Raw genomic sequence first — 22,475 nt, 5'->3', positions numbered from 1 at the left:
AAGATTGGCCATTAGTCATGTGCAAGACCAGCTTGGACCAGCAACAAATAAAGCTGCGCTTAAGCTGTATTTTCCAGCTGATGACCTTAGGGCACATAACAGAGTCTGTTTCCGTCACTTATATCTATCTCAGATAACATCTTGTACGCTTCCTTTTTGCAGACTTTTCCTAGCTCAGCTGCTTCGATTAGTTGAGAAAGATCTACCACTCACAGCCTGTCCTTCTCAGTTTGGCCACCAAACGTCTCTGTCACCCCAGTGCTGAGTATTTTCATAATACATGCACACCTACTCCTTGCCAGTTGAGAGTAATGTCCGCTTAAAAACCCTTTGTAGTTCCCTTAATCTTCTTTATAGCTTGTTTGTTCACAGAATCATTCTGATTGGCTTAGTTTTTCATACTTACAAAGGTTTGCTTTGTACCCAGTGACTCCTGTCTAATGACTCCTGGGTTGTGGATTTACCTTGTTTACATAATTAATTGGATTGCTTTTGAACTTTGGACTGGGACATCTATTATTGGATTTGGACTTGTGAGATTTTTTACCTTGCAATTGGATCATGCTTCAGCAGTTGATTGTCTTATGTTATACACAATTTATGAGTGAAACCGAGAATTGAGACACTTAGGGGCCATTTTCATGACACCTGTTTAAACTAAAACGGAAAGCTTTTTATGCGTTTTGGCCGTTCATTTACTCAACAATGGCGTTTTTGGGGCCTGAAAATGTTAACTTTTGCAAACAGGTTTCAAAGTGCATCATTTTGAAAATGATAATATTATTGTCTCCATGTAAACTACAAAAACACAATTTTGTGAAAATGGTGAAGTCTTGCGAATGCGTATTACGTGTTTAGTTTATAGGTGCGTATAGTGGCATCGCCAACTACTGGCCTGGCAGCATAATACAGCGTTTTTAGTAATTTCCGCGGATCCATGTGACCATTCATCGTTTTGACGGCATTTGAAAAATGCGAAGGAAAAACTTTTCTGTTTTTAGTACATCGTTGTCATGTAAGCATACCCTTAATGTATTGAATGAAAAAGATACAAAATTATTTACTTTCAGTTGACTAAAGACGTGTATAAATACAAGTTGTTTATATAGAAAACAATTTAATAATGCTCTACCTTTTTCCAATCAATGGTCCTACTCCTATTAATTTTTATTTTTCTGTATATATTCACATTTTCTTAATATCCATAAAACATTAAATATGTAGACTGTTTTTAATTTATACATAAATATAAGTGAATAATGACTAATATTTTGGTCTGTTTTCATACAAAACTATTATATGGCTTTAAAACACTGGTTGCGTGGTTCATCTTGATTACTTTTATGAAACATTTTTGTGTTTTGAGCATAACCTGGTTACTCTTACACTTTTACTATGGAAAAGAGTGGCCTGTTCATCATCTACTTTCTAAAATTAAAAACACCATTCATCATTTCTCTTTTTGTGTTCCACAGAAAAAAAAGTTGCATCAGTTTGGAATGACATGAGGGTGAGTAAATTATGACAGAACTTTCAGGAGGGACACTATTTATGTAACCTTTTATTGTTTTAATACTATATGTAATAGATTTTGGATCAAAATGGTCAGGGCTTCAGTGTGAATGCACAGAAATAGAAACCAAGCGATTAAACAAAATGTCCTGTCTCTCATCGTGGTAGCGGCTGGTTAGGATACAGTGTTAAGGTTTTGAAACGTTGCGGGGAAATGTTCTTGGCTAATAAATAGGGAGCATATTTGAGGATCAGCTGTTCACTCGTTGATGCAAGCTTGAATCGGTCCTCATTTAGAAGTCTGAAAGTGTGAGTGACGTGTGAACAAGTGTTATTCACCACCACTCTAGACAAAATGTCTAGATTGTGAACATGATCTCTATCTATCTATCTATCTATCTATCTATCTATCTATCTATCTATCTATCTATCTATCTATCTATCTATCTATCTATCTCTCTCTCTCTCTCTCTCTCTCTCTCTCTCTCTCTCTCTCTCTCTCTCTCTCTCTCTCTCTCTCTCTCTCTCTCTCTCTCTCTCTCTCTCTCTCATATATATGCACATATATACACACACACACACACACACACACACACACACACACACACACACACACACACACACACACACACACTTGATCTGCCAGTTGAGTTCTGCTAATGTGAATTAAAGGTGCTTTAGGATTAAAGTCAAATTAAATTGGACAGAGAAAGCTTGACCTTTGAACGATTTTTCACATTTTGATTTAATGGTGTGTCTTTGGAGGGCTAGATCTCCCTTCCTTAATATCTGATCAAACACATAGTGGATCAAGATATCTTGTTCTAGCTCATTAAAAGAACTTGGAACAGATACTAGTTCTGCCATACAGAATCTTTAAATAGCAGATAGTGAGAGAAGTAAGCTATATATTCCAAACTCACCCCTTTTCTCATATTGGGGAATGTGATGATTAACATTTTACGATACAGTACTACTTTATTAATCCACAAAAGGAAATTATGGAATTTTGATGATTAAGACTAAAACATGATGAATCGATTTTTCTATATTATCTAATTTCTAAGTACACTCATATTAATCATGACATAGTGTTACATGTTGCCTGTTTGCTTGGACTTTTATGTTGTATTTCTATTTTCCTGCTTCCTGTGTGTAGGTTTGTAGTCCTCTTGTAGTTCGTTTGGGTCCCTTCATTAGTCCCTCATTGTTTTATCTTTGTCTAATTAGTCTTGTGTACTGTATATAAGCCTCGTGTTCCCTGCCTTCCTTGTCCCTCGGTGTATAGTTTAAGTTTTTTAATCAGGTTGATTTTGATTTAAATAATAATTTTATTCAAATTCCATAGAATTGTCATTGATGTAATCAGTTAACAAGTAAAAAGAAATTCAATTAGTTAAAATATAAGAGATAGGTTTGAATCAAATAAATTGAATTTATCAATATATAAACCTGGTTATTGTGTATTTAAAACACGTTTGGTTTATTAGTAGGCCTATAAATCTTATTCCTTCTTGTTTCTTTTATGTATGAAAAATATGCACCACATTGTTTATTAGTTTAAAACTTTGTAATCCAAATCAATGGGAATTTTACATGCAATTAATATACATTTTGTTTTTGTATTTCTTTTAAGTCTACCCATTAAATCTGTTGTCTCATCTAATGTTAATGCTTGGGCGTTCAAGGGTGATAAGTATCAGAAGAAGGATAGGATATTCCACCACACGGGGTGTAGAAAGAGTGTGGTGGAAGTTCGCAAAATGGCACATGGCTGAAATTTTCTGAGCATAAAGAAGAAATTTTACTAATAAAATACTGGTATTCCTGGCATCCTCATGCTATACATGCATAAAATATTATAGACAACTATTTTTCTCATGCACTTTTACATGCAAATTAACATGCAAGATGACAGCACTTGAACACTAGCGTAATTGCACACATAAATGTGTTTGAATGTTGTATATCAAATGACAGGTCATACAGACAGCGACTGGAATAGTTAGTACTAGAGCTGTTAAATGATCTTCGTGGTCTTCTTTCCTTCATGTAATGAGCTATTTCAGCTGTTAATCTCTTAACAAGGTGACTAAATAACTTCAGATTGAAAGGGCAAAATCTGTTAACTTTTGATGTCTTAATTTAGTGATAGTGGCCTAGATTGTATTCATTTAGTATCTGGTGCAAATATTTGCTGCTGCATTTATTTAATTGATTTTTTTATTGTGAACAGTCAGGTGGTCTTCATAGCTGTACATTATTATTATTTATTATTATTTATTATAATTATTATTGTTATTATAATTATGTGATGGTCCGGTTGTAAATAAATGTACCAGAATTTCTGCAAGATGTTATTAATTCCATGTATTTTGCAAATATGGTTGTCATATTTACTCAGTAATTTACAATGTTATGTTTTCATGGATCAGTTGAAAGAGTTTGAACTCAAGCCAAAGACTTATCTGTTACATGTAACATCACCCTGTTGTGTGTGTATGGCGTCAATGAATGGAGGGACAGGTTTAAACGCAGAAGTGTGAGACACAGCGGGATAAAGATCTGGAAGATTCTGTGTGTTTGTGCATGCATGTGTATGTGGTTTCAAGTGTGTGTGCATCTGACAGAGGTGATGATGGCTGAAAGAGTTTTATTAATGGTCGGGGGGTTTATTTTTAAATCTAGGACACATAGTGTCTGAGTGCTTGTATGTGTCTGAATGTTATCTGCTGAAATTTGAGAGATACGGTATTCTCCTTCTTACTCTCACAACATAGAGTGCTCCACATGAAGATGACATAATGAGCATAGTTTGTTAAAAGCATAAATATGCTTTTAAGACTGGAGTGAACATTCCAATATTTATGATTTTAAGCAAACTATATAAGAAGAGTTACAAATACAGTTTAATATGTTGGTGATTATATACATTTCCAGATTTTGTTTTATTGTAGATCAAAGCAAACCATTACATTTTAATTGCTTTATTTGAATTAATTTGACATTTATACGTTCCCATCAGTTCCATCATGAATTCCAGTCTAGGACATCAAGATCCTCCAGTTTGGAAATCATTATCATATATTATTTATGTATACATCATAATACTCCTCTGTCATCCATTAAAGTCACCATGAAATCAAAGTTGACAATTAAAGGAAATAGATGGAATATTGCATTTATTATAAATGATTTATCCGTGCACATTTTTAAAAACTCTTGTCAAAAACATTAACTTATAATCCCTGCTCTCCAGCATCCTGTCACTTACATGAGACCACAGCAAATAGCAAACAACAATGAGCCATTGTTCCAATCAATTCCCGATGGACAATATCAAGTCCCATCGTAAAAAAATGTTCCCCCCGTTTGATAAGTTGTTTCACTCAGATATACAGTATGTCTCAATAGAGATACGATGTTTGAAAACAATTTTAGTTTCATTGACAGTATGAGGAAAAGACTGACCAAGTCAAAGTAACTGCCAAATACAGTATGATTGCTCCAGAAAAGCAAATTTTCCTGAAAAATTTCAAGTTTGTTTATCTGATTTTTGATGCCATTGTTGTTGCAATGTAGATGCGCTTGCATGAAAATGCTGAGTGAACTGATTTGCCTTAAATAGACTTCTTTCCCCCATCATAAACTATGCAACTAACAATTTCAACGTCTGTTCCATCTGTTTACAGATATAGCTGTATCTTTGTAGGACGCACATTGTTTTTGAGGATAGCAATATTGCTGGACTGTGGATGGAGGCCCAAGGTTTTAGAATTTCAGTTGAATCAACCCTAATGACTCTTTGGGGTATTCTAAAAGCTTCAATGTTTACAGTTAAGATCTGTAATGGTCAGTTAGGAAAAGAAACTCCCAACTAATTATAAATGTATTAAACAACAGTCTTATGATTAGAACTGTCTGTTACCATCAGAACCTAAAAAGTGATTGCCAAGAGTGAATAGTCCAGATGACTACAACCTCAGTCCTGTCCATCATAAGTCCATTGCATCATCTATTGACATCCTTGTCCAATAGCCAGGCTCCTCCTAGGTACCTTCCCACCTCATCTGGCCTGCCACGAAGCCTGGGCTGTGGATAGAGCAGGGACTTGAGAAGACACGTCGCAAGAGGGGTGAATGCTGCAAACTGGGTTGCCACCTGGTGGAAGTCCTCAGTTTGATCTGACCCTCTCTCTTGCAATGCTGAACCTTCCCAATTGCTCCACTGTAGATAGCTTTTATATGCAGTGTTGTCTGAAACGGTCTCAGACCATGGAAGGCTCCCCATAAGCATGGCGTAGATTAGAATGCCTAATGCCCAGCTGTCTGTACTGAGATCAACAGATACCAACATCCTTTGAGTCTTTCCGGAGTCCCCTTTTGGCTTGTTCCCATTGTCATCCACCTCTGAGTTGCCCAAATCAATCTCCTCCCCCTTCCTTGCAATCTCAGCCTCAGGCGTGCAGTAAGGAGAACTGTACCACACACATGGTACCCTGGTCCCTGCAGCCTTAACCATGCCAAAATCACCAAGCTTGACCCAACGGCAGTCACTGTCACACAGGAAGATGTTTTCCGGTTTGACATCACGATGGACAAAGCCAAGGGAATGAAGGTGAGAGAGGGCACCGCTGATCTGGGAAGCCACTCCCTGGACATGGCTCTCTTCCAGACCAACCTGCAAGAAATCAAGTTACCACTTAAGCCAGGGGTGTCCAATACCTTTCCTGGAGGGCCAATGTCCTGCTCCAACCTGCCCCAACAAACTTACCTGGAAATTATCTAGTAACATTAAAGCAGGGTTGGGCAACTCTGGTCCTAGTTTATCTCCAACCATGGTCAAACTGTGGAGATGGTGGTCTAGTGGGTTAAACCACTGAACTGGTAAATCGAAGGTTGCTGGTTCGATCCCAGCTGTCACCACCAGTGTGTCCTTGAGCAAGACACTTTACTCCACGTTGCTCCAGGGGATTGTCCCTGTAATAAGTGCACTGTAAGTCGCTTGGGATAAAAGCGTCTGCCAAATGCATAAATGTAAATGTAAACTCACCTCCCTTTCTAATTCTGTCCTTGATTAGCTTGTTCAGGTGTGTTTGATTAGGGTTGGAGCTAAAATTTACAGGAAAGTGGTTCTCAAGGACCAGAGTTGCTTACCCCTGCCCTAAAACATTGATTAGCTTGTTCATGTATGCTTTATTAAAATTGGAGCCAACTGGAGGGATAGTGGCCCTCCAGGAGATTGGACATCACTTAATCATACTTTAAAGGCTTAAGTTGTTTGTTCTACAACAGTGGTTTTGGTGGGTCCACAGGACCAGAACTGAAAACCACTGTTCTACAATATTATATGTCAAACAGACAGAGCGTATATTTACAATCACCATCATAGATTATTACAAAACACCATCAAGATCATAGAGCCTGTTAATTACAATAAAATTTCACGCCATCTAAACCAGTGGTTTTGGATTGCTCCATAATCTTGGAGTCTCTACTGATGAGCCGATGAGTTGAATTGGGTGTGTTTGATAGGGAGACATCCAAAATGTACAGTGTTGGGAGTACAGGCCACTGATTCAAACCTTAGGTGTATAATCCTGCTTCTGGAGGGCCACTATTCTGCAGAGTTTGGATGCAATTATAATCGAACACACCTGAACCAGCTAATGAAGGTCTTCAGTATTACTTGAAACATCCAGGAAAGTGATCTGGGGCCAGTTAGAACTAATCTCTGCAGGACATTGGCCCTCTTGGATCCTTTGGAAACTGCCTGGAAGTTTCTGAGAATTCTAAAGACCTTGATTAGCTTGCTCAGGTTAGCTCAGTTAGGGTTAGGGTTAGTTAAATACTGCAGGAAGGTGGCCTTCCATGAGCTGGATTGTACAACCCTGATCTAAACATTTTATGTGTATTACAACTCAAGAGATGTACCTTTTTGAGGTTCTCGACTGGACTAGTCAGTTGTGGCATGCAAATAGATGTTTAATTCCTGCATGCAATTCTCATTAATCATATACAATCATCATTAAGACGTATGTAACTGATGTCAAGCTTTTACCAACCTCAGGAACGATGACATCATAGAGGTCGCCATAGAGGCAAGGTTGCTGGGCGAATACGTAGTGAGTAGGAGTGGAGAAAGCAATGCCCAAAGCTGAGGTAAGTGAGGGGTGGGTGCAAAAGGCCAAAGACAGGTTATATTCCCTCAGAAATGACAGGAGAGATGTGGATTCTCGCAGAAAGAATTTAAGGGCCATTGGGGTTCCTAGATTACATGCAAATTGAGATATTGTCAAAGGTAAATAAAGGAAGCAGTAAACAGTAATCAAGCACTCTACCAAGAAATTTGATGTAGGGTGGATAAGATCATATGAGAGAAAAACAAAACAACATATAATAGGGTTGTCATCACTTACCTCTCTTCTTGTGCACTGCTAACATAACTTTGCCGTATGAACCCTCTCCAAGAAGTTTAATAACTTGGAAGTGATCTGATGGCTCCAGTGATTCTAGAGACTGAACCGTTAAGTGACACAGCTCATCCAAAAGTCTTGTGGCAGTCTGCAAGAAGCAAAACTAGATGGTCACAGTTGCAGATGGACATGGCAAAAATGTAACATCTAATGTAATTTGAGAGGGAATTTGCATGACTCATTTTCCATTAGAGTGTCATTATTTATTAATTAGCTTGCTAAATGTCTTATTTAATGCCAACGGCATATTTTCCATACTTTTTTTTTTTTCTCTCTACCATTTTGTAGCATGTCAAACAATGTTTCACTAGCTGTCTACAAGGGGACCAAATACCACAAAACGCCATGTTGAAAGTAAATATGATCTAGCTGGATCAGAGATATACTCCCGGGGTCTGTCATTACATACTATTATAAGATCACTACAGCGAAAGGGTGATTTGAGGTTCAGTTCTGAGGATTGCTTATTCTGTCAACACATCTTAACTGTCCTTAAACACCCGTGCTATCAGCTGAGTTTCATAGGATTAAGTGTTCTGTTCAGCAATAGTATTGGTAACCGATAAAATGTCATACATAATTTGAATTGAATACATTTGAACTAGATGATGTTTTCAGTTTTTAGTCTGTTAATGCTTTGGTGTCCCAAAAGCAGAACGTTTACACTCTTTAGTAAAGCAGCGGTTCGGGATAATGAAGAAGGGGGACAGTGTTGCATAAGAGGTAAAAGGTGCACCTGTTGGGCATGAGTTGTGTGAGGACAGACTGCTCACCAAAAGTCATCTTTGGTTAACCCCTCGTCAAGAACAACAGAATGGGCAGCACATCTAAGTTCTTTAGGATTAGTTGTGAATGTTGTAAATTGTTGCATTAAAGTACATACCTTTCTGGTATGTTGTGATATGTAGCCAGTAGTAAGTAATCAGTTTACATTTCAAGACTGAACTTTCTAATAAATAAACACTTCTGTTCATAAATATAACTGCAAGCCCATTCTACCTAAAACAAAAAAAGTAAAAAGGTCATTGCTACTTTAAATTTCAAAAATGTTCTTTTATTTCTCGTAATTGCAACTGTTTCTTTAATTGTGACTGTCTTAGTTGTGACATTATTTCTCACATTGCAGAATATAAAATCACAGTCTTTTTTGTGAACATAATACATAACTAACATAATAGTTTGTGTTTATATAATATACGTATGTGTGTTTTGGTTTACGGAGACTTGGTGAGCATGAGAGACTTCTTTCAAAAACATTAGTCTTACTGACCCTATACTTTTGAATGGTAGTTTATACTGTACATATAAGCCTAAAATATGGAGCATGGCTAAAATTCCTTTCATTTAAATTACTGTACATCTCATGCTATTTGAAAATCTTTTTAAAATATGTGCTTGGGCAATAATCATTGCCTACATGATCATAAGCTTATGCAACAGCTGAATGTACACTTCGAAAGGATTGAAAAGACTTACTGTCATGTTTGCTGTTGTTGAAGACTGAAAGGGAATTTCGAGGTGCTGTTCTCTATTGCTCAGCCTGTCCATAAACTCAGGTCACTGAAAGCTGCAGGTCAAATGAGCAACAGCAGGTCAACCAGTCATAAATCAACTTAGAGGTTACGGTTTATTTTGCCTCTGCTGAGTGCATATTCTGGTTGATAATGGATCTCTCATGTCCTCTGCTTACAGTTCAATAGTCTATCTGTACTCTCCTTCTCCCACCCCTCTCTATCTCTATCTAGTTCTTTCACATGTGCTCTTGCTGCTGTTAACCCCTCCTTTTGGATGTTACAGAGTTATTCACTGACAGTATGTTCTTTTGGGTTTGTATGACAGGTAATTTGTCACTACTGGCAAAACCCCTAACTCTTTAGCGCTCTCACATTTTGCATCTTGAATCTATAGCAAACTCATTTTGCATCTCATGTTGGGCTGGCAATGTAATGTTTAATTTAGTGCGATTAATTAACCAAATATGGTTATGATGCTGGTCAGCATGATCAATTTCTCTCTCAGGGAGCATGACAAATCCAACAGCTGTGAGAGAGCGCTACGCAAAAACGCTTGCATCACAGATCTCTCTTTCTGCCGGACGTGCCAAGTCCTGACTTTTCAGGTTTTAAACTCACACACAGTCATGTGACGTATCCTTTATCCATATCCTGTTCCTTGTTCTGCACCGTTTGGTATTAGTCATCATGACAAAGATTTTGACGTTCATGGTTGATTACACTATAGCTGGCAATTTTTATCTGTCTGGATCTAGTTGAGCTCAACTATCTGTGAAAATGCTCAGCTAGACGGCAGGGGAATTATTTATAAACCTATGACAAGACACACAAATTTTATATAAAATATAAATAATTATTTTCAGAACATCGGAAATAATGCGATGGTTAGATTGTTTTGTTAAAGGTTCAGTTGTTGCCGAAGCAGTTCAACAAGTAAAAAAAGAACAAGCTCTGCATGTTTGATGCAAAATCAGTTTATTGAAAGAAAAATGACAATTCAAATGACAATAATCAAATAAAACATATAAATACAAAAATAAATACATAGATATGTATAAAAAAAAGTATGAAAAATAAAAATAACATCCAGGACTCTCCCAGTCTACATCCATCTGACTGAGCTTGCAAAGTCAAATTGAAATGTGAATTTGAGTTCTGAATGATTATCAGATATTAACACAGTTTCTTTATCATGTAAACACTGTATATTTGTTCTCCTCTCTACAAATAGTCTTATGAAATGAAAAAGGCTTTGGCATTGTTCAAGATTCTTTTTTCGTCTTTTCAGTACATATCTGCAATAGGTTATTACTTAAAGGTATAGCGGAGGATCTTTCCAAATTTTAGATAAGACCCGCCCTCTCCACTTTTTGAAAAGTTTGATTGATTCACCAGAATGATTGACAATTAGGAGGACCAATAGTTTAGACTACCCACCAGGAAGTAAAACATCCTCCGCTATACCTTTAAGTTACATTTCATTTAGAATAAACAGCGAATAAACAATGTCGCAGCGAATAAATACAACTTTCAGGTAGTGGGTGCTTTTCAAGGTACTGTATTTTCAGTGTGTTCACAATAGCATCCATTAACCCTTATAAAACTATGGAAGTTGTTTTGTATTGAATGCCCAGTTTGATCATATGGTGATTTTGTGTTACTGGATCAACTTCTGGTCAACATCCCTGTCAAACACAGTCTAACCTTAACCTTAAAAGATAGTTATGTTTTTTAACAAGTATGTTGATTCACGACATCTTCGCAAAATTACTTACTTTCAACAAAAATAATTAAAGGAGTGCAGGTCCTAAACTGCATTTAATAATACTTCACAGTTGTACCACAGTAACGACACCTATTAGTCATCATTACACACCTTATAGCGACACCTATTGGTCATTATTAGCAACTGCCTGCAGCTGATTTTGCATACAAATTTCATTATTAAAATGACACACTTTTTTAAAGTGCTATTTTTCTCATTCACTCAATGTATAAAAAAAAAATCCTTCATTGTAAACAAAAACTCAATTTGAATAAATATTAAATAGATAACTTATTAATAATATTAAAACAACAACATCACACAAATGAACCGTTAACTGATGGAAGATGACTTCTAAAGGCTGGAACGTTCATTCCATCCCTTCAAACATTAAGGCAAGTCAAACGATGCTACCACGATGCCTGCCGACCTCATCTTGCGTTTACTTGCACCATTGAGATTCGCTGAGGGCTACTGGTGTCAAATGATGATGTATGATCACGATTGTTTTGCTTTCAAAAGTGCTCTCAGTGCTCTATTGTACCATAGGCAAAAGAAGTACAGTTTTTTGTTGATCTCCACATTGGCCTGGTTGAAGTTCCAGGCTGTTTTCAGAGGAGGCAGGGAAGGGTGGATGAGCTCAGAAGCTGGCTTCTCAATCTGTAAGATAGTTTAGAAGATATGTTTAACCACTTCCTATTTTCACTTTTATTTAACTTTCGCTTTGTGTCAGCCAGTGTAATTTATGAAATAATCTATTTGTTTCAAGATTTTGCCTCTGTCGTCACACTGACCTATATTATGAAAAACATAAAAGAATATATATATATATATATATATATATATATATATATTAGTATATCTGCTAACTCTTTATTGTAATGGTTCCCAACAGATATTCTACTGACTATAAGTACGTCAACTTATTCTACTAACCCTACCAGTCTACTATACCCTACTAATACTCTACTAATACTCTGAGAGTTAGTTGACATGTAGGTGCAACGTTACTTATAGTCAACAGAATATTTAAAGAGGACCAACAAAATAAAGTGTAACCAAATTTAATATATTGGTCATAGATTTCAAAATATTTACGTAAATATATTTTTTATAAGTTTTCATGTGTATATATAAAATAAATATTTATTGCGTTTAGCCAAACTTACTTGCTTGAAGTACATTTTGTAAATATATTTCAATTTAAACAAATACCTTAAGTTGCACTGTTTAGCCTACATCAAATTAGCATGTTTGTTTGTATGTATGTATGTATGTATGTATGTATATGTATATACGGGTTAAAATTTACCAATTTGGCTAAATCTGGCGCATTTTACATATTATGATGTAAAAAGTAACATGATTTAATATTATTGCCATTTTACAATATTTTAAAATATAATTTATTCCTGTAATGCTGAAACATGTCTCTTTATCAATGTTGAAAAAAGTTGTGCTGCTTAATAATTTTGTGTAAACCGTGATACATTTTTATTTTTTTGCCAGAAATGATTAATAGAAAAAGTTTAAAGAACCATATTTATTTGAAATAGAATTTTTGTAGCAATCTACTGTCTTTAAAGTCATTTTGATGAATTTAATGTATGTTTGCTGAAAAATGTTTTTCAGAAAAAAGAAATCGTACTGACCCCAAACATTTGAACGGTTGTGTGTATATATGACATCAGTTGGCATGATCTTACTTAGCATGTATTTTGACAGATTTTAAGTTATTGTTTGATTTCCTAGGTGAGCTGCACGATTCTTCTTACCTGTGTGAGCACTCTGTTGATGAGTTGGATAAGATGGGTATTCTTTGTCTTAAAATGATCACTCCCCAATTCGTCTTGTTTCTGCTGGATCCAGTTAAGATGGAACTTGAAGGATTTAAGACCAGAGTACAGCTGTGCTAAGGTACTGCTCAACTGTGGGCCAAAAGGAGACAGATGTTACACACATCTTATTTTTGAAACTAGATATATTCTAAACTAATAATAATCTGTCTCTCTATCTATCATTCTGTCTATCCGTCATTCTTTCTTGGCAAACCATGCTTTAAAATGGCACTGAATTTCAGTTTTCAGCCAGGCCTTTTGGTTGGGAGAAGATAAACGTAATCTTGGGGTTTTCAATGAACAGTTTGGTCTTAATTTCAGATGTTATTCATAACAAATATACAGTCGAAAAGAAAGTCTTCTTGAGACAGACAAAAGAATAAGACAGAGGCAGAGATGTTGATGTACTACCTCGAGTGATTTCAGGTCTTCTGTTCTGACGTTCAGAGCGGGCAGGGATGTGAGCGATTGTTCAAAGTCGATCAGCTTATTCTGAAAAATGTCAAGCGTTTAATCAGACAAACAGTAAGCTAAATGACCCGAAGAGTGCATGCGTTTTATTCTGCATGGGACATTTAAAATGAATTAGAAAATCATTTACATAAACATGTATCAGCAAACTGACACTTACCACTTGATATTCTTCAGATACTATTTTTAATAGCTTTTGCATGTCTTGGTTAAGTATTCGCAGATCATTTTTTCCTTGTGGTACAGCGGGACGGGCTGTGACGAAGTCGAAGAGCTCAACAAAAGTCACCAAGACGATGAGGGGAAAGGTGAAGTCAGTTGACACTGTCAGCATAAAAACAAATAGAATTTCATATTAATGCAATTGGAACAACTGCTCTGAGTCACAAGTGTTTCAATGTGTGTCCCGAACAGCTGTTTTACTCCCTAAAATCTTGTATCTAAACAGAGGAATTTGCACGGAGAGCTTTTCCTCTTGGTTTGTAATGGTTACACCGGATGAGACAAAAAATTTGGAACACGGGAAGATTTCTCCCCACAGGAATTCCCAAGGTATGTTGGACACACATTTGTAACTGTAGCTGGGTTGCAATCGGTTTCTTGGAGTGTACAAAATTAAAAAAAATTACTCTTTGGATGAAAGCATGCATGCCTAAGCTCATGAAATTTCAAACTGGTAAAACTAGTGAATCTGAATAGAGAGAGAATATATACACATGTATAGAAACAAAGTTTTAGCTGCATTTTATGCATTTCTTGACTCTTAAAGGGAAAAATATATATTAGGCCTAATGCAGTTATTTCCTTTAACCGCTAATAATTGGCTAATTCCCGGCCCGTTTGATGTTTCCGCCAGTCTTTATCCACAGCAAACTCCAATGAGCCATAGCTGAAGTCTGTCTGAAGGTCGTAGGCCTTCAAATACATTCGGCAGATATGTGATAACTGTGTGATTTAACCCTTTGATAAGCATCAGAAGGAAATGAATGGCTATTTACGCAATTAGCATCCTTTGAAAACTTTCTAAATGGAGAAATTAAGGTCAATGATAACCGCTTGCGTGCAACCCCTTCAGATTTGATAGAGAGGCGATCTCCATCAAAACCGTTGTGAAGTGAAAGATCACACTGACTCCATTGGCTCAACAGCTGTTGACTCACTCGCAGACATCCTCTTTCTGCATTAGTGTTGGAAAATGTTTGCTTCACTCTGATAGCATCTTTTCGCTTCTGTCAACACAATTTAGAGATAGCATTGCCCTAATATAGCTCAACTGTTCAGTTATGAGCTTGATACTGATCCGAGTCGATACGAATTATGTTTTCAAATTGGACATTATCATGCAAAAGCAATGTAAGAATGTTTACAGACTGAGGTTAGAACTCTGATCCCGCTACAGCCTTGAAACTGTTATATTTAGTATTATCTACTATTTATTAAAATCTGATTTTTAAAAAAAGTTTTAGTACTTCAAGTTAAACTTATTTCAGTCAGTCTCCAAGGCATCTTTTCTAATTTTCATTTACGTTTTTAATCTAATATTTATATTTTATTTTAGCTGTATTTCAATTACTGAAAATAGTTTAGTTTTAGTCAAAAAGAACACTGCCTTAAATATTATTACATTCTGAATCTCATTATTCTATTATTTTATAACATTATAACATATATACATATATTATATTGTATTATAACGATATTGAATTAATATAATTACAGAACAGACCAGATATGAATTAGTGGGTTAAATACCTTCAAAGATACAAATGGTCAGTCTGATTTGATTAGGAGAAAATAACCTTGACCTTTGACCTTAATGGACCTTATGGACCTTAATTGACCTCCTTTTATTAAGAATTCAACCACATATTCAGGATTTGGGGAACCAAAGTATTTTAACTAATAATTTACAGTAAACACTGAAAAAACGTATTGGTTGACAACTAATCTGAATATTAAGTGTTATGGTTGTTAAATCCCCATAACTATTATGATAAAGATCTAAACAGATTCTTCACAAAAAAAAAAAAAAAAAAAAAAAAAAACTTTCTCAATAATTAATCATAATTAAGAGTTAAACACAATATGATTTACATATTTAAAATAATATAAATGACACAATACCCATCTCTAACATCTACCTATTGTACCTTGAATTAACCTTGAATATACCTTGAGGTTAATGAGCCTTGACCACTATTACTATTACAACTACTATTCTGAATAGACACCCATTTAGACCCACCCTCTACAGTTTACATATTTTTGCCTTCACTTAAACTCATTCCCATGGCTGTGTTGTAAAGTGGGGGAAAAAAATGAAGAAAGAACTTACGTTTCATGATAATCCCCAAAAAACCAAGTAGTATACACAGTGTGCAAACTTGTCTTTATCACTCTACTAACATTGGAACTAGTGAAAGTGTTCTCCTTTATAGTATGGGCCATGACACACACACTGTGACTCATTCACATTCAGGAAAAAAAAGTCCAGACCTACACACCCCCTCTCAATAGACATATCTTTTTTCTGAAGAACTAATTTTTTTTTGTGCTATTTCCGACAACTTGATGTCTCCAGATCCTTATGTTCCTAATTTGGGATTTCTACATTTGGATTTAACGCAAATAAACCTTACGTCAAGCATCTCCACTATATGTAGAAGACTCTATACTCAAGTGACATCTTCATATTCATCCCCAAATCTGATAGTTACCAGTTTGTCTTTGATATAGAATATATGTATACTGAGACTTGTATCAGATTACAGTTCAACATTGTAAAACATTAAAAAAATAAAATAATTCAGAGATGATGGACCATGAGGCGTGAGAAGGCTTTTTTAAAAGATAAATTAGGTGGAGTTCACAACACAACAGTCACAGTACACTCACACACTAATCTAGAAGATCTGAAGCCCCCCTACCCATGCCTCCCGACTGACCATTTCCCCCCACATTTGTCGGCTTTGCCTCCTCTGACACATCTCGGTGTAATTTCCACTCAGACATCCAGCATGCACAAGTGTCTTCATGCCTTCATGCACATACATGCATTCCTTCCCTCTCTCTCTTTCATTTTCTCCATCACCCACTCATTCTTATTTCTTCTTTTCTTGATGTGCCCAAGACAAGGCAAGGCAAAGAGAGACATGTTGATAAAGATAATGACTGTTAATACTGTGTGGGGTCATATCCTGTACCTCTTCAGGAAGTGGTGAGAGTAGCCTAGAATTCTGTGGTCTAGTGTACTTAGAATACAGTTATAGATTAAGTGCACACTGTGCATTCCCATCAGTTGTATTCACACTAATTTGAAGCGCTGCAAAAAAGAAAATGTTTTTAGTGACTGATGGCATTTTATATACAGTCAGCCATGACTCATTTATGGGGCATGGAGAAAGTGTATAATAATGAGTAATTGCGATTAAAGTGAGTAGTAATCGGCTGGTTGATGTCATGGTGATGATGATGATGATGTTAATCTCATTTTCTCCGATGCAACAGGTGGAAAATCAATGGATGGAGAACACACCTCAGTGCCCTTCCCAAAGAAAGTAGGGAAAAATGTTACTCACTACAGGATATTCTAATCTTTTGTTGAAATCATGCACCTCTATGTCACAGAACGTTTAGAACAACATGCTTTGTCCAGACACAACATTCATCCATTATTCTGCAGCATCAGAAGCTGCATCATATTCTGTGACAGGGCAACCTTTTCATAAAGCAGGGGTGGGTAGGTGGATTGTTAATGCTCAGTAGACAGAAGTTCATTGTGTCATATTCGGATGCGTTCACAGCAAAAGACAAACCACATTTAGCCCAAGTGGGTGGATTATTTGAGGTGTTTAAATTCCTGAAAAGGAACGCATGATCAAGCAGAAACAACATCCTTCCCTCTATTAATGAACTGATCATAGAGAATCGGATGCTCCAAATTTGAATTCTATAACTTCCTTTTTCAGCTGTTCCTAGTTGTGCTATACACTATGTATGTATGTATGTGTGTGTGTATGTGTATATATACATATACACACATATATACTGTATACACTCACACCCCCCCAAAGACATATATATATATATATATATACTCTTTATATTCTTCCTAATATAAAACAAAGATCACAAGAACAACAAAAACGTAGAGTACCATAACCATGACAGACAATAATTAAGAAGTAACTGAACTCAACAGGGGTTATAAATACACAGGACTAAATAAGTGAATTAACAAGGAACAGGTGGACATATTAGGTTACTATGGGAACAAACAGGCACACAGCAGGAAGTTTCGTGCGTCCGAAAATCGCATACTGTCTTAGGGGCCGTTTACATGATCGGTTACCATATTTTAACTACAAACGTAAGACTTTTTATGCGTTTTGGCCCTTCATTTACACAAGAAATGTAAATGTTTGGGGGCCTGACAATGCAAACTTTTGAAAATGGGTTTAAAGGTGCATGTTTTTGAAAACAATACCGTTATCGTTTCCGTGTAAACTACAACAACAAAAAAACACGGATTTGTGAAAAAGGTGATGTCATGCGCATGCGTGTTACGTGTTCAGTCTATAGGCGGGTAGTGTTTGTTTACGAAGTGACATCACCAACTACTGGCCTGGCAGCAGAATACATCATTTTAAGACGTTTTTCGCGCATCCATGTACGAGAATTTATTTAGACAATGGTTTCACGGAAAATGCAAAGGAAAATCTTTTCTGTTTTCAGTACATGACTGTCGTGTAATCGCACCCTGAGTAGGTAAGCTACTACATTTGAATTTGAACTTACTACATGACCATTAAAGAAGTATGTTCTATGTAGTATGAAGGAAATTCAGACGTACTATATCCAACATGTCACTGTCATGTGACCTACCAGCGTTTTTTTCTTCTTCTTCTGCATGTCATGAGCATCGCTCGTATATAATACGTATTAATATGCTCCATACACTGCCTGTGACAGTATAAAAATCACTAAAACAGGATATTGGGTTACAGCCATTTTGTCTGTTTCTCATTCTATTCTTTTGAACAAGGAAACAACTCAGAGGTAAAAAGCATAGAATTCACAGGCCCTGGCGTGGGAGGAAGGGGTCAGATAACAGTCCAAAAAGTCCTAGATCAGTGAAGAAAGGGGAATCCCAAAACAAATCAAAAGGCGGTGGATAACTCACATTCTTGCTGACCTAAATCTCTTTTGTGGCCTACCACTGTTATGTTTGGCAAAACCACATTCTTTCCAGTCGAGCAAGTAAAATTGCGAAAACAGTGAATGACCAGAATGTACAGTGAATGACCAGATACTAATTTAATTTTATTTTTAAATGTGATATCGGCCAACATGCCCGGACAGGATAGTAAACTGTTATGACTAAAACTATGACTTAATGTCTTCCTATGGCCTCACACACACAGACTTGCTCTCACACGCACATTTTTTTCGGGGATGATCCAAGCATCTGTCATCATCAGTGAGTCTAAACCAAGCGCCAGTCATTTGTGACATCATCACGAGACTTTTCCTGCAGAGTGAACACCATTGTTATTGACCCTTAAAGGGATAGTCCACCCAAAAAAGAAAATTCTATCACTTACTCACCCTCATGTTGTTCCAAACCTGAATGAGGTTTTTTTTTCTTCTTTTTTTGAACACAAAAGAAGATATATAAAAAAAAAAAATTGAATTGAAAATTTACATTTTTTTTTTTATTAAAAAAAATAAATATTAACCCGACAGTTGACAGTAACCATTGACTTCAAAAGTATTTTTTTTCTTCCTACTATGGATGCCGTTAACTGTTTGGTTACCAACTGTTGGGACATGGCCAGAGCAAAGGCAGGAGACACTGCTTGCAGTCAATTTAAAGTTTTATTGACAAAAAAAATTTAAATAATAATAAAAAAGAACAAAAGAGAGACACTAAAGGTGACCCTCTCCAGAACTGACTCAGAGAGAAAAGATGAATCCTTTCATACTCAACGGTTCAACCATTCTTTACAAATAGGGGAGTAGAAAAAAGAAATTATATATACACACACATTCATAAATAGATAAACCTAAATGAAAATAAAATTCAAAATACATTAACATCAATTAAAAAAAGCAAAAACAAATAATAAACAACACAATACAACATACTATCAAAATAAACACAATGAAAAAATGACCCCCCTGCTCACACTGGGAAATAGACCATGCCTACACTACTCGGAATTCCTTGGGATGGCATCATGGCATAAAATGAGGAACAGGAAGACCGCACTTCCTCTTAAACCCCAAACCCCGGAACCATGCTGCAGCCGTGATACAAAAAGCTACGTTATGAAAATGAAGATATAAATGTTGATATAAATTCTAAATAAAGAAAGAAAACTCATGGTGTCTTTTCGTCCATCTAATCCTTAGACTAGAAAAAGTGACCAAAACAAACAAGCATTTATACAAATAATATAAACCAAACAAACACGGGTCATACACAGAAATTAGGGGTAACTTATGACATCGTCACACCAACATTCTTTAAGATATCTTCTTCTGTGTTCAACAGAAGAAAAAAAACTCTTGAGGTTTCACTCTGTTTCACTACATAACGTAGTGATGACAACATTTCCATTTTGGGGTGAACTATCCATTTAACCCATTCAAATGTATTGTCTCTAGACACTAAAAATGACGCTGTATGTAAAGTATTTTCATCCCTCTCTAGTTAATAGTTTCCAGGTGTATATTTGTTACCATAGCATATAGATAGAGCACAGCATAAATGCTTGATGATTGTGATTGGCTGATGGACTTTGACGTTATTTAAGCCAACAACAAATAAATAATAATAATAAAAATACGATACGAAACGATACGTTATTGCCTTTATTTTAAATTTCTTAACATGTTGATGTTGCATTTGTTCTTCAACCTCCCATGCCTTGTGTCAGAAGTTTGCCATATTAATCAGCTATTTCAAATCATGAATCTTTCTTCTTGCAGATGGAAATATACAAAGTCAACTTCTTACTTATGTGCAAAATGAGGACTTTCCTGTGATGCACAGACACACCGACATCCTCACAGACGCACACAAATAGCTGACGGGAGGGGAGTGTGAATTCCGTTTTCGTCACACCATTTTTCATCTCTAATCTGCTTGTCAGTGACTAATGGAATGCAAAGAATGCAGGAGAGAGACAGACAGACGGACAGAGAAAGTGAGAGAGAGTGAGAGGAAGTGGAAAAATTTACGAGTTCACCTAAAGTTAAAGCATACACATTCATGTTATACCAACACGATGGACTTAATATAGTGGTGAAAAATGAAGAAGGATGCTTCTGTATTAACCCAGGGATTTTTTTTTTAACACCTGCAACTTGTGGTTTTTTGCATTACGTGTCTCAAACTTTTATTTAAGAGTCAAAAACTTCAAAGGGGTTGCAATGGAACAATAGTTTTAAAAAGTATAACTATTTAGTATACCCCCCCATTATTATTTACACCAGGATCTGCATTTTTATCGGTTTAAATAAAATATTTTTGTAATAAGAGACAATAAAAACAACTTTGTGCATCAAAACCACTCCTTTCCTAGTAAAAAATGAACTTTTTTTCTTTTCAAAAACCAACAAATGTGTGACAGCTGAATGTAACATTTTTGACCAGCTAAACATGTCTTTCTCTGAGTAACATGCAATATGGTTAAAGGGATTGTTCACCCAAAAATGAAAATTCTGTCATTAATTACTCTCCATAATATGGAAGCCCGTTGCCGCCATAGTTGAGTAAAAAATATAATTCTGTAAGTCATAATGAGAAACTTTCTCATAATATAATGACTTAACATCTCATAATAATGAGAAACTTTCTCGTAATAATGACTTGCATCTCGTAATAATGAGAAACTTTCTTGTAGGCTAATAATAACTTATCTCATAATAATTAGAAACTTTCTCATAATATAATGACTTAACATCTCGTAATAATGAGAAACTTTCTCGTAGGCTAATAATAACTTAACATCTCATAATAATTAGAAACTTTCTCGTAATAATGACTTAACATCTCATAATAATGAGAAACTTTCTCGTAGGCTAATAATAACTTAACACCTCATAATAATTAGAAACTTTCTCGTAATAATGACTTAACATCTCATAATAATTAGAAACTTTCTCGTAATAATGACTTAACATCTCGTAATAATGAGAAACTTTCTCGTTATAATGACTTAACATCTCGTAATAATGAGAAACGTTCTCATAATTATGACTTGACATCTCATAATAATGAGAAACTTTCTCGTAATAATGACTTATTTTTCTCGCACTTCTACGCATGCGCAAAGCAGCGGAGCAGAAGGGCGTGCCGCACTAGCGACATCCGCTGGTCAAAGCCATGTAAATGCATCACAGCAAACATGGCACGCTCTGCAGTGAATAACATTAATGATAAATTATCAGTAGGCTATATGAGACGGGCTTCCATATTAGATAGTCTTTTATTCATTTGTAATATTCATTTGAAAGTTAATTTTTTGTGTATGAACAAGCAGCAACATAGAAGGGTGATCCATGGATTTCAAATAGATGGAGGAATGATAAGACCGCACACCTTTCCAAATCTGAAGAATGCTTCATCTGGAAATCTGTGTACAAACATATTTTCAAACAGTTTTGTTTTTGCATAAGTGTCCGTTCATACAGAACGCGCTTTTTCATAAAAAAATAATAATTTCACTTAAACTTATCGGAAAAAAAATTATATTCCAACTTTAATCTGATAGTTTTATAAGTTAAAGCTACACTGTGTAATTTTTTAAGTTGATTCTTAGCAAAAAACACTTTGTTCTTTCAAAATGATATGTGCTCATTAATGTGTAATTACTTCTACCAACTAATCAAGT

General features: G+C 35.8%; 2 protein-coding genes and 1 long non-coding RNA gene across 5 annotated transcripts; 1 reads left to right on the top strand and 2 right to left on the bottom strand.

Moving 5' to 3' along the window:
- The first annotated feature begins 879 nt into the window (after positions 1–879).
- Positions 880–21,104, top strand: LOC309510848. Its single transcript, XR_014210447.1, has 5 exons — positions 880–1,510; positions 13,019–13,183; positions 13,790–13,883; positions 13,990–14,127; positions 17,083–21,104. It is a non-coding gene; the product is annotated as an uncharacterized lncRNA (long non-coding RNA).
- Positions 4,484–9,835, bottom strand: LOC309510833 (serine/threonine-protein kinase SBK1). Its single transcript, XM_082185758.1, has 4 exons — positions 9,464–9,835; positions 7,931–8,075; positions 7,577–7,779; positions 4,484–6,192 (listed from the first exon to the last, which is right to left on the bottom strand). The coding sequence occupies exons 1-4, from the start codon at positions 9,533–9,535 to the stop codon at positions 5,524–5,526; spliced, it is 1,089 nt and encodes a 362-aa protein (XP_082041884.1). The 5' UTR covers positions 9,536–9,835; the 3' UTR covers positions 4,484–5,523.
- il11b (interleukin 11b) lies at positions 10,460–19,099 on the bottom strand. 3 transcript variants are annotated; one of them, XM_082185773.1, is made up of 5 exons: positions 19,017–19,099; positions 13,736–13,899; positions 13,516–13,596; positions 13,042–13,194; positions 10,460–11,926 (listed from the first exon to the last, which is right to left on the bottom strand). In XM_082185773.1, exons 1-5 carry the CDS (start codon positions 19,090–19,092, stop codon positions 11,765–11,767), a joined length of 636 nt encoding a protein of 211 aa, XP_082041899.1. In that variant the 5' UTR covers positions 19,093–19,099; the 3' UTR covers positions 10,460–11,764. The 3 variants fall into 3 exon arrangements, with proteins under 3 accessions (XP_082041899.1, XP_082041898.1, XP_082041900.1); XM_082185772.1 differs by lacking the exon at positions 19,017–19,099 and adding an exon at positions 16,503–17,091; XM_082185774.1 differs by lacking the exon at positions 19,017–19,099 and adding an exon at positions 15,911–16,493.
- Positions 21,105–22,475: the final 1,371 nt, after the last annotated feature.

The sequence above is a fragment of the Leuciscus leuciscus genome (assembly GCF_965113295.1).
Source record: "Leuciscus leuciscus genome assembly, chromosome: 12".
NCBI lineage: Eukaryota > Metazoa > Chordata > Actinopteri > Cypriniformes > Leuciscidae > Leuciscus > Leuciscus leuciscus.
Note: the sequence above shows the minus strand (reverse complement) of the source record. Positions and strands in the feature narration are given on the sequence as shown.

Coding starts and splice junctions, on each gene's coding strand:
- LOC309510833 (XM_082185758.1), bottom strand. CDS start 9,535: ATGGACAGGCTGAGCAATAGAGAACAGCACCTCGAAATTCCCTTTCAG. Junction 7,780..7,930: donor AGCAGTGCACAAGAAGAGAG/GTAAGTGATGAC, acceptor CATGTAATCTAG/GAACCCCAATGGCCCTTAAA. Junction 6,193..7,576: donor ATGATGTCATCGTTCCTGAG/GTTGGTAAAAGC, acceptor GATTTCTTGCAG/GTTGGTCTGGAAGAGAGCCA.
- il11b (XM_082185772.1), bottom strand. CDS start 16,587: ATGTCTGAGTGGAAATTACACCGAGATGTGTCAGAGGAGGCAAAGCCG. Junction 13,597..13,735: donor TATCTGAAGAATATCAAGTG/GTAAGTGTCAGT, acceptor GACATTTTTCAG/AATAAGCTGATCGACTTTGA. Junction 11,927..13,041: donor TCAACAGAGTGCTCACACAG/GTAAGAAGAATC, acceptor ACTATCTTACAG/ATTGAGAAGCCAGCTTCTGA.